The following is a 12,070-nucleotide window of genomic DNA, read 5'->3' on the forward strand; positions in this document are numbered from 1 at the left end:
AGAACAGGGGAAAAAACCAAATGCACATTTATTAAGCTCAAGACATGGACACCGAGGGGCCAGGGGGACGGATCTTCGGGGAGGAGACAAGGAGGTGCAGCGGGGCCGTACACGGGGATGCTGGGGACGCTGGGGCGGAGTGGACTCCCGAATCTCGGGAGCTGGAGGCCTGAGGCCCCGGGTCTGGGGTGCAGATGGGCTCTTTGGGGGATCGTCATTGCCAAGGCCTGGGGAGGGACAGCGGGGTGCAGCGGCTCCGGCCTTGGGGTGGGTGGGGCGGCTCATTCCGGGGAGCGCTCCCGGCGCGCGGCTGGGTCCCCACCGCCTCCACCCGGTCCTCAGGCTCCCGCACTCAGGCAGGGTCGGCAGCGGAGGTTCCTCGGGCAGGTCTTACACGCCGCCGCCGCCAGGGGCTGGGGAGAGAGGGAGTTGCATGAGCCACCCGAGACGGGAAACTGCCTCCCTCCCCACAGCTCGTTGGCGCTCCATTCCCCGGCACCGTAGAAGCCAGACCCCCTAGGCCTGTCACCCCTGAGCTAACACTGAGGAGTTATCTTGCCTCCCACACTCTAATGTCTGGTTCCCTTGGGGACACCTCGTGGCTGCTGCCATGGAGAGAAACACACCTGCCATGGGGCTGGTGACCCCAGACCCAACCTGGGCTTTTTGGGTTGTCCCCTGCCAAAAACGGAGTCCCCTTCCACATCCCCAGTCTCCTCCTACACCCCCACTCCTTTCCTACACTCCCTGTCCTGAACATTTGGATACCACGGAAGTTCCCCCATTCCCACCCACTCCAGACCATCATTCACCTGGGACAGGCCAGAAACCTGTGCAAAATCTTCAGCTGTGCCCAGGTACCAAGGCCACCCCACACACTGGCCCAGGCATCCATAAGTGCCCTGCTCATGTTTTATATCTCATTAAACAAACATGAAACAGACCAGGTGGGGAGGCTGGGGCCTGTAGTCCAAGCACTTTGGAAGGCCGAGGCAGGTGGATCACTTGAGGTCAGGAGTTTGAGACCATCCTGGCCAACATGGTGAAACACCAATCCCAGCACTTTGGGAGGCTGAGGTGGGTGGATCACGAGGTCAGGAGATCAGGACCATCCTGGCCAACATGGTAAAGCCCCGACTCCGATAAAAATTTAAAAAACATTAGCTGGGCGTGGTGGCCTGCACCTGTAGTCCCAGCTACTCAGGAGGCTGAGGCAGGAGAATTCCTTGAACCTGGGAGGCACAGTTTGCAGTGAGCCAAGATTGTGCCACTGCACTCCAGCCTGGGTGACAGAGCAAGACTCTGTCTCAAAAAATAAAATAAAAATTAGCCGGGTATGGTGGTGTATGCCTATAGTCTCAGCTACTTGGGAGGCTGAGGCAAGAGATTCGCTTCAACCTGGGATGCAGAGGTCGCAGTGAGCTGAGATTGTGCCACTGCACTCCAGCCTGGAGACAGAGCGAGACTCTGTGCACAGAATATCTTGCGCACATAGTAGGTGCTCAAAAAAAAAAAAAAAAGAAACAAATTTCACACCAAATATCCCCCAACTATTGAATAATCCAGTGTCCACCTCCCACTTTTTTTTTTTTTTTTTTTTTTTTTTTTTTTTTTTTTTTAGTTATAAGAACCTTATAAGAGGCACAGAAATTCCCATCTCTGGTTTTTTACAAGTCTCCAGAAAGGCTGCACTTCCACTAAAAACAGGTCAAGATATTTTTACATAATTAAAATTAACACCCCCAAGGAGTCAGAATCTTTTGTCTACATGCTTGCCCTGCATCCCTCTCACTCTCCATTTACACCTTCCATGCCTGCACCCACTCTCCCTCCTCCACCCTGCTTGCCTCCTTCTCCCTCCTCCCCTTTCTTCCCGCGCTCCTCCTTCCCACATTCTCCCCAACACCTCCATCCTCTCCCCTCTCCCGCTCCCATACTTCCCAGCTTTCTTCTCCATTCCCACACTAGCTACATCCCATCTGTTCTTTTCCAATAGAATCTGCATTCTATTCATCCCTCTTTTTGTTATTTTGATGCAGTTATTCAGAAATCTTCCCTCCCTCCTTCTGTCCCTTTTCCTCTGCCTATTTCATCCTGGATCTGCCTGGCTGAAAGATCAAGTCTGGAAAGCCTCTCCTGTCTTCCCCAGTGCTCCCTCTCTCTCCCTCCTGACTAGCAAAGCTCCTCCCACATGGCGGCGCCCCTCTCTTCACAGGCTTGTGGCTTCTCTCCTGGGAAATCAGCTTGTCCTGGCTTTTCTAGGGTTGAGCATTTGTTTCTGGGAATCTTCGTGGACTCTGGGACACGTCACATCCCACTGCCTCCCCAGGGTTTAGCCTCTTTCTTTTTTTCCTTCTTTCTTTTCTTCTTCTTTCTTTTCTTTTCTTTCTTTTTCCTTCCTTCCTTCTTTCTTTTTTTTTTTTTTTTGACAGGGTCTTGCTCTGTTGCCCAGGCTGGAGTGGAGTGGCATGATCTCAGCTCACTGCAACCTCTGCTTCTTGGGTTCAAGTGATTCTCCTGCTTCAGCCTCCCAAGTAACTGGGACGACAGATATGAACTACCACATCTGGCTAATTTTTGTAGTTTTAGTAGAGACGAGGTTTCATCATATTGGCCAGGCTGGTCTCCAACTCCTGACCTTGTGATCCACCCACCTCGGCCTCTGACAGTGCTGGAATTACAGGCGTGAGCCACCGCGCCTGGCCAGCTTTAGTATGTTTCATCTACGGCATTGCCCTGGCTTCCTGGGGAATTGTCCCGTGATAACCTGCAGGCGGCAACCCTGTCTGGTCCATCCATACAACTTGCCTTCTGAGGGTTCCCTTCCCTGCCCCAACCAAAACCCTCCCAGAACCACACCGTTTCTCACCCTCACCTGAGGAAGGAAGCTCGGACTTACAGGATTTGCAGGTTGGGCTGTGGAGGCAGAGATGAAAGAGAAAAGCCGAAAGAGGGTCAGCAACCACAGACTTTGGGGAAAACATGTGGCAGGCCCCTGCGGACCCTGCCCTGCTGCTAGGGAGGCACCCCAAGGCCCCAGGCTGCTCCCACCCCCTCCCGCTCTCTGCCCACTCCTGCCAGACCTCTCAGACCTGGAGTCCGCCTTCCTGCACTTCACCTTCTTGCCTGTTGAGAGAGAGACAGAACACGAGGACAGGACATAGGGTGTAGGATATGGATGGAAGCCGGCAGGGAAAGTGGAGGCCGAGACAGCCCAGGAAGGGGTTGCACTTACTGATGATGATGAGGATACCCAGCAGGAACAAGATGGTGGCCAGAGTCATGCCCACCGTCTGTACCGTATTGTAGTCTGTGGGAGACAAAGGGGGATATCGAGGCAGGGGTGGCACCTCAGCTCCTCCTAGAGTCCCAGTCCTGGCTTTGGGCTGCCCAGCCAGGGGCCCAGAATTGCCCAGGGAGGCTGTGGGCCATGCTGGACACTCCTCCAGGGGCCTGATGTGAGAGTGCAGGGCGAGGGCTTGGGCACTGTTAGCTCCCCTTGCCATCTGTGTCCTCTACCCTCCTCCCCTGCCCTCTCCCGCTGCATTTCCACCCTAGATTGATAGGTAATACTCTCCCTCTACCACCTCCTCCCTGGTCCTGGTTCTGTCCACCATTGTTGCCCATCTGGCCTCTGCAGCAGCCTTCTCTAGGGTCTTACTGCCCTGCCCACACCCCTATCCCCGATAGCCACAAGGACCCATCACCATCTGAGTCAGATTGGGTTCCTCCTGCACTCAGAGCCCTCCCTCGAACGCACTGCTCTCAAGGTAGAAACCAAAGTCCTCGCTATGGTCCTCACAGCCCTGTGGGATCCAGTCCCTTTCCTCCTCAGCTCTCATCCCACTTCACTCTCCCCATCAATCCTACTCTAACCACTGTTGGACAATGGCCTCTCCACTGTTCCTAGGGCATATCTGGCGTGATCCTACCTCAGGGCCTTTGCACTGGCTGTTCCCGCAGCCTGAAAGCTCTTCCCCCAAATATCCACATGGCTGCTTCCCTCGCCAATGTCTGGGCTTTATTCGATTGTGAGCAAAATCTTCTCTGGCCCTCCTATTTAGAATTTTCCATCCTCTCCTCCACACTTTCCAATCTCATTCCTTTATTTTACTTCATAGGAATTATTCTTGCTTAATAATATTCTTACCTTTTTTTTGAGAGACAGGGTGTCACTCTGTCACCCAAGCTGGGGTGCAGTGTTGTGATCATGGCTCACTGCAGTCTCCACCTCTTGGGTTCCAAGAGATCCTCCCTGCTCAGCCTCCCAAGTAGCTGAGACTACAGGCACACACCACCATGCCCAGCTAATTTTAAAATTTTTTTGTAGAGCTGGGTGTAGTGGCTCATGCTGTAATCCCAACACTTTGGGAGGCCAAAGCAGGCGGGTCACTGGAGATCAAGGGTTCAAGACCAGACTGGCCAACATGGTGAAATCCTATCTCTACTAAAAATATGAAAATTAGCTCAGTGTGGTGGTGTGGGCCTGTAGTCCCAGCTACTCGGGAGGCTGAGGCAGGAGAATCGCTTGAACCTGGGAGGTGGAGATTGCAATGAGCCAAGATTCACTACTGTACTCCATCCTGGGCTACAGAGTGAGACTCTGTCTCAAACAATAAATAAATAAATAAATAAATAAATTTTAGAGTCTCACTGTGTGTCACCCAGGCTGGAGTACAATAGCACAATCATAATTCATTGCAGCCTCAAACTCCTGGCCTCAAGCAATCCTCCTGCCTCAGCCTCCCAAAGCACTGGGATTATGGTCATGAGCCACTGTGCCTGGCCAATAATAGTCTTATCTAATATATAATTTTCATGCTTTTTTTTTAATATCTCTCTCTTTCCTGTTGAGTGGAAGGTCCAGGAGGAGGGCAGGAATTTTTGCATTCTTGTCTGTGTGGTTCACAGCAGTGTTTGCGGGTGCTTGGGGCATTGCCTGGCACAGAACCTGTGCCCACTAAATATTTGTTGAGTTATGAATTTATGGAGCACTCACTGTACCAGTAGTGGTCCAGGCCCTGTGACTAATTCTGGCCAAGGAACCTTTAAGGAGTTGACTTTTGTATTGTGATAAAGCATTAAACAAAAACCCCCAAAACAAATAATGCGACCCCAGCTAGGTGTGGTGTGGCTCTTCATTGCCAGGGATTTAGGAGGGCCTCTCCCAGCAGAGCAGTCTATGTTTGATCTGAGGCTTGAATAAGGAGGAGCCTTAGCCAGCTGTGTGCAAAGCTAGAGGAGAAGCATTCCTGGCAGAATCACAGCACATGCAAAGGCCCTGAGATGGGAGAGAAATTGACACGTAGGGGAAAAGTATGAATGAGCAAACGGGTGGGGTCAGGGCAACAGGAGGGTGTTCAGAGGGTAAACTGGAGCCAGATCTACCAGGCCTGGGGTGATTTTTTGAGCTTCAGTGCCATGGAGGAAATTTAATGGTGCCAGCCAGGTAAATCTTCTCCACAGTCCTCCTAGGTGGGAACTATTACTATCACTTGTTTATAGAAGGGTCCAGAGAGGCAAAGTTGCCTGCCCAAGGCCGCACAGCTAGTGAATGGATAAGGCAGGATTCAAATCCAGGCAGCCTGGCCTCAGAGTTATTGCTTCGAAGGTTTTCCTTCATCTGCTTCTCTGACGACACCAAGGCACCAGCCCAGATCCCAGTGAAACCTCAAGGGGGCTCAGAGAGTGTGTGAGGCCACCCCACTCCCCAGTCTGGTTCTGCCCTCCGCAAACCCAGCTGATGTGAACCATACCCATATATATGGTCCCATGGCCAGGGGCCCAGCACTTATCGTGTGGCCATAGCTGAAGCCATGTCAGCAGTAATCTGTGAGCACCTGCAGCCACTCCCCAGTCCAGCCCCAACCCCAAATCCAACACTCACCATAGTAAAATGGGTCAGGTTCCTCAGGAGCTGAGGGAAAGAAGCAGAGAAAAAGATAAAGAAAAAAAAAGTTGATTTTTTTTTCTCTTTTTTCTTTTTATTGTTTGAGATGGAGTCTTGCTCTGTTGCCAGGCTGGAGTGCAGTGGCACAATCTTGGCTCACTGCAACCTCCACCTCTTGGGTCCCCTGCCTCAGCCTCCCAAGTAGCTGGGACTACAGGCATGCACCACCTCGCCTGGTTAATTTTTTTTTTTTATTTTAGTAGAAACAGGGTTCCACCATATTGGCCAGGATGGTCTCAGTCTCCTGACCTCGTGATCCTCCCACTTTGGCCTCCCAAAGTACTGGGATTACAGGTGTAAGCCACTGTGCCCAGCCAACAGTGGATTTCTTAATTATTTTTGAGGATCCCGGTGGGACCACTGGGCCAATCATTTCTTTGTGGAAGTCAGATAGAGACCCCTTGCTTTGGATGATGTGGCCTCATGGCAGGCCACAAGGACAGAAGAGCGCAGCCCAAGCTGGATTCCAGCCCCCACTCACTCCATCAGTCAGCACCATTCTCTATGCAGTGCACAATCTACCCAACCGTACATGGCCGTCCTGGTTCTGGACCCCCATAGAGGTCTAATGCAAGCTATGGACTCATTCCCTGAAAAACACAGATGCACTTCCACTTGCACTTGACGCCACGACACTAAAACAGACCCCATTTCCACTGGTGGACCAATGAATGTCTCTGTTTCCCCTAAACACTCCCAAAACCTCTCAGTCTCCTGAGGGCTCCCACAGGCACCTGCTGCTTCTGCCGTCATCCACTCACTCCTGACACTCCACCCAGTACACATGAGCCGTGCTGATTCATACACCACATTATTTCGTTACTTATTTCTTTTTCTTTTCTTTTCTATTTTTTTTTTCTTCTTTTTGAGATAGGGTCTCGGTCTGTTGTCCAGGCTGGAGTGCAGCCAGGCGATCTCAGCACACTGCAACCTCCACCTCCTTGGTTCAAGTAATTCTCCTGCCTCAGCCTCCCAAGTGCTGAGATTTTAGGTGCGCACCACCAGTTCTGGCTAATTTTTGTATTTTTAGTAGAGATGGGGTTTCACCGTGTTGGCTGGGATAGTCTCAAACTCCTGACCTCAGGTGATCCGTCTGCCTCAGCTTCCCGAAGTGCTGGGATTACAGGTGTGAGCCACCATGCCCGGCCTATTATTACTTATTTCTAAGACATCATCAAGTTTAAGACTCAAAATTGAGCCAGGTGCAGTGGCTCACGCCTATAATCCCAGCACTTTGGGAGGCCGAGGCAGGTGGATCACAAGGTCAAGAGTTCGAGACCATACTGATCAAAATGGTGAAACCCCATCTCTACTAAAAATACAAACAATTAGCCGGGTGTGGTGGCACATGCCTGTAATCCTAGCTACATGGGTGGCTGAGGCAGGAGAATCACTTGAACCTGAGAGGCAGAGGTTGTAGTGAATCAAGATCGTGCCATTGCACTCCAGCCTGGGCAACAAGAGTAAAACTCTGTCTCAAAAATAAATAAATTTAATTAATTAATTAATTAAATTTTTAAAAGATTCAAAATTGAGTTTGTAATAGTTTTCTGTGTCTGTGGTGTGTGTGTGTGTGTGTGTGTGTGTGTGTGAGAATATGCTTGGAATTCTACCATGTGAAATGCTCCCATCCATTAGAAGACACATGCTGTTTTCAGAAACGTTCACATGTGGACAAAATGTGCATAATGTATGTGTGTCTCTGGATTCACTTTTCTCCATTCCCCACCTTCCTGGCCCTAATCACATTCTGCTGCGGAAGAGCTCAGAACACCCTTCCCATTCGACAAGTTCATCCTGATGGTTCTCAAATACCTCTGATAGTTCTTATTACATTTGGCCTTGCCTAGAGCAGAATTTGGCAGACTGTCTGTCACCTGGGGAGAGGGGAAGGGGTGCCAGGGTGATGCCTGATGTCATTTGTGTTCTTCTTCCCCCTTCCAGGTTGAGAGATGGATGGCTCCCTGGAGGTTGGGTAGAGCCATGTGACTAATTCTGGCTGAGGAACTGTGAGTAGAAGTGCACTGTCACTTCCAGGCTGGGGCGTTTAACATTCAGGAACATTCAGGCCACTAGGCCAAAGCTCTGTTTCACTTTTAGCCTGGTGGCCTGAATGTTCACGATGGTGACTGCTCTAGTTTTCTTTGGTGGCTGGTTAACTTGTGATGGACATATAGCTTAAGTGAGAAATGAACGCTGGTTGTCATAAGCCCCTGAGACTTTTGGTACTATTTGTTACTGCAGCATACTCTAGCTGAAACTGACTGATGGAGGAGGCCCCAAGCAAGACCATGATTCACACAACGTGTAGTTTAACCTTCCCAGTCTCTGTCCAGTCATTAAAAAGGATGTCTTAGGTTGGTGCTGAGGTATCTTTAACACCTTCCAACTCTTGTTAATCTCCCCCTTTATCTAAGAGAAAACAGGCCTTGGGCTCTAAGCCTTCAGCGGGCAATAAAATCGAGGCAGAATTTTGTGGCATTATTTAGTTTTCTCCTTTATTTATCGATGTAACCAGCAATGGATGGCACTGACTCCAGGCCCACCTCCCTGCTAAGCATCTGGTGGATATCAGTGCATTTATTCTTAATCTTCATAGCTACCCATAGCTACTTCACCCATAGCTACTTCATATGGGTGCTATCTTCATCCCCATTTCCCGGAAGGGGGACACTCGATCCAGAAAAGTGAAATCACCCGCTTCCGATTATTTGTATCCTGCCTTCAATTTAAGGCAAAGAGAAGATGAATTTTCTGGCCAGGTGCAGTGGCTCACGCCTGTAATCCCAGCCCTTTGGGAGGCCAAGGAGAGCAGATCACGAGGCCAGGAGTTCGAGACCAGCCTGGCCGATATGGTGAAACCCCATCACTACTAAAAATACAAAAATTAGCCAGGCATGGTGGCGCATGCCTGTAGTCCCAACTACTTGGGAGGCTGAAGCAGGAGAATCACTTGAACCGGGAGGTAGAGGTTGCAGTGAGCCAAGATTGTGCCACAGCACTCTAGCCTGGGCAACAGAGTAAGACTCCATCTCAAAAAAAAAAAAGAAGTAGATGAATTTTCCATTTGTGATAGTGCTATATAAAATAAAGTTCATTGTTTTTAAAAAGCTAATCCTGGGTTGGGCCTGGTGGCACACACCTGTGATCCTAAGCACTTTGGGAGGTCAAGTCAGGTGAAATGGTTAAGCCCAGGAGTTTGAGACCAGCCTGGGAAACATGGCGAAACCTGTCTCTGCAAAAAATACAAAAATTAGCTGGATGTAACGGTGAGCGTCTTGTAGTCCCAGCTACTCAGGAGGCTGAGGCAGGAGGATAGATTGAGCCCAGGCCATTGAGGCTGCAGTGAGCTATGATTGCGCCACTGTACTCCAGCCTGGGTGACAGAGTGAGACCCTGTCTCAAATAATTAAAACAAAAAAGTTATTCCTTTGAAGGAAAAAATTAGGTAAGTAGCAGTGTGAGGTAATATTTGAATAAAGCAAAAATTGTGATGGTAGTACTCTAAAGCGCCAAGATGGGCAAACCCTGTTTCAGGGTCCCTCGTGCTCTGTGTAAGTTTCCCCACCCGAGAGTGAGTAAATTTGTTTGACTCATCGCTGCTGTTCATCCTGACATTTATGAAAGGCTCTCCAAGTTTTCTGGGGTGAATGAATAAAGGAATGATTATAAGGCACTCTTAGGTTGCAGGAGACTGCAAAAGGTGGATTGTCTCACTTGTCTGCTGTTTTCCACACACCCACCCTTCCCTAAAGTTATTGGGAGCCCACTGGGTGAGCACCTGTCCCAGAAACTGGTGCTCCACGCAGAAGATCCTCCTTGGGTCCCTGCTGCCCCAGCAACCTGGGCTGTCAGGCGAGGCTGGGCTAAGGGTGGGGCCAGAAGTCAGGCAAAGGAATGTGCACTACTCCTGGCCAGCTGCCAAGGAGGTATCTGGAAGGAGGTGGTTACTATGGCAACTGGGGCATCTTGGGAGGTGAAGAGAGGTGATAGGTCCCAGCACCTCAGGCTGGGTGGGGTCCCTGTAGGGTCCTGTGTGAGATGCAGGTTTCAATCTTGACCCCCTCTGCTCCTTTTGCACCTGCTGCTATTGCCTCTGCAGGACTGGCTTCTGGCCAAGCTGAGGGTCCGTTTCAGGCATAGGGACCCGGCCCCACCTGCATCCCTTTCTGTTCACCCCTAATTCTCCCTCCTGTTCTCTGGCAGGGTGGAGGAAGACAATCTCCCCTCTTCCCCCAATACTCCCCAACAATTCATTAATTAGTTTCCTTAAGCAGTTTGCAATGCACAACATGCTTTTCCTCCCCCGGGATTTCCCTGAGATCTGCGGTCCCCTCTCATGCTGTGACTGGGAAAGGGGGAGGCAGAGGAGGTGGGGTTGAGGAGTCTGTCCTCCCACCTCTGCCCGTCTGCTGCCATCGATCCTGCTAACCACCACCTCTGCAAAAAGAAGCCCTGGGCTCCTGCCAGGCCTGCTGCCTCAGCCCTGCCCCCTCTCCCTAGGGTGGTTTCCAGCCTCTGCAGCCCCCCCCACCCCCCGCCCTGCTTCGGATTCTGCAGATATGGCTCAGTGCAGCAGCCCCCGCCTGCTGGGAAGCGCGGAAGGGAGGGAGCCATAAGTGGGATTGGGGTTCCCTTCACTGCCAGGGGCTTCTCAGCACCATCGATCCATCCCCAGGCCCTGCCCTCAGTGCTAGAGACCCTGGCTGGGCACCTGCTCTCTCTTGAAGCAGTCTGTGCCTTGCCCCTCTGCAGAAGCAAGCTGAGCAATGGGGGTTATTAGGGGTAGACGGTGGAAGCGGGTGTTTAAGCGGGTGCATAACTGGGTTAATGGGTGTGGAATGGAAGTCAGTGTGCGGCTGGATGGGGGCAGTGGGGGCAGGCGGCTGGATGGGGGCAGTAGGGGCAGCTATGTGCACACCAAGTGCACCTCTGGGATTGGAACCCACCCCTGCTGCGGGCTGGGAAGGAAGGTCCCATCACCCATTTCCACCCATGGGGGTTCACTGCGGTGGTTTGGGCCCCACCCCACACTGACTGCTCCCTTCTTCTCTTTCTATTGCCCTTTTTCCCCATGGGTCCGTCTCTGCTTCTCTCTCCACAGCGGTCTCAATCCCACTATCTCCCAGCCTCTCATTTGCTCTCTCTGCATCTCTGGCTACTGCTCTCTGCCTTTCCCCTCCACTGAGAATCTCTCTGAGTCCCTCTATTTTTCTTCCTGGGTCTTTGTGTCTGTGTGACTCTGGATCTTCTGCCTTTCTTGGTCTCTGTCTCTTCCAGGTTCTCTCTGTCTCTTGAATATTTCTTCTCTGTCTCTTCCCTCAGCTCTCACTCCTTTCCTCTGAACCTGGCTCTTTCAGGAAACATATACCCCAGGAGACAGCACTGGAAAGAAGAGGGACATGGACCTCCTCCCCTTCCCTTGCCCACCCAGGGACCCTGAAATCTTCCAGAGAGTCTCTGGCCGCAGACCCACCCGCTCCCACCCTGCAAGCCCATCTCTTCCCGTCTGCTACCACCACGGTGCCGGACCAGCCACCCGGTTGCCATAGCGACCTGTCCGAGCATCCCTTCTCCCGGGACTGCCAATCTCCAACCGCAGGTCTGGCACAGGTCGCCCGCCGGGGAGAGGGTGCCCCAGAGACCCAGAAGGGTGAGCAGGGGGATGCAGTACAGGGGCCTCCGCCGGCAGGAGGAGCAGACCTCCCCCTCCCCACTCCCCTGCCTTACCATTGCTGGAATCTCCCAACACCCTCTCTCCTAGGCTTTCAGATCCCGGAGCCCCCCTACAACCCCCACCCCAGACGACGCTCACCCTTTGTGGGGGTCTGTGTCGGGGTCGCCATGCTCGGACGGAGCAGGGGGCTTCTGGATGCTTTGGCGACGAAGGCGCGCTGCAGCAGCTGGAAGCAGGACGGACCGATGTGGAGGGGAGCTGGGGGGAGCCCTGGCGTGGGGGGTGCCTGTAGCCAATGGGGGCCCGGGGAGCCCGCCCCCGTGCAGGCCACCCCCGCCCCCGCCCCCGCCCACCACTGTCGTCCCCGCCCCTTCCTCTAGGGTGGGGCGCCCCCTGCTGGGGTCCTGGAGCGCTGGGCTTTCGCGCTGAGGGACAGAGACCGA

The 12,070-nt window shown here is 52.3% G+C and overlaps 1 protein-coding gene across 3 annotated transcripts; it reads right to left on the minus strand.

Moving 5' to 3' along the window:
• Window positions 1–4: 4 nt before the first annotated feature.
• Window positions 5–11,967, minus strand: FXYD7 (FXYD domain containing ion transport regulator 7). Of its 3 annotated transcripts, none has more exons than XM_010347903.3 (6): window positions 11,766–11,967; window positions 5,888–5,917; window positions 3,236–3,310; window positions 3,093–3,126; window positions 2,876–2,916; window positions 5–413 (listed from the first exon to the last, which is right to left on the minus strand). In XM_010347903.3, exons 1-6 carry the CDS (start codon window positions 11,794–11,796, stop codon window positions 391–393), a joined length of 234 nt encoding a protein of 77 aa, XP_010346205.1. In that variant the 5' UTR covers window positions 11,797–11,967; the 3' UTR covers window positions 5–390. The 3 variants fall into 3 exon arrangements, with proteins under 3 accessions (XP_010346205.1, XP_003937398.1, XP_074242657.1); XM_003937349.4 differs by having other exon boundaries at window positions 3,084–3,126; window positions 11,766–11,964; XM_074386556.1 differs by lacking the exon at window positions 3,093–3,126 and having other exon boundaries at window positions 11,766–11,966.
• Window positions 11,968–12,070: the final 103 nt, after the last annotated feature.

Source organism: Saimiri boliviensis, chromosome 14 (assembly GCF_048565385.1).
Source record: "Saimiri boliviensis isolate mSaiBol1 chromosome 14, mSaiBol1.pri, whole genome shotgun sequence".
Classification (NCBI taxonomy): domain Eukaryota; kingdom Metazoa; phylum Chordata; class Mammalia; order Primates; family Cebidae; genus Saimiri; species Saimiri boliviensis.

Bases quoted from the DNA above. Each gene is read 5' to 3' on its own strand.
- FXYD7 (XM_074386556.1), bottom strand. From the start codon at position 11,796: ATGGCGACCCCGACACAGACCCCCACAAAGG. The intron at 5,918-11,765 runs GTGAGCGTCGTC...TCTTTCCCTCAG, and splicing joins GACACAGACCCCCACAAAGG to CTCCTGAGGAACCTGACCCA. The intron at 414-2,875 runs GTGAGGGTGAGA...CTCTCTCCCCAG, and splicing joins GTCCGAGCTTCCTTCCTCAG to CCCCTGGCGGCGGCGGCGTG.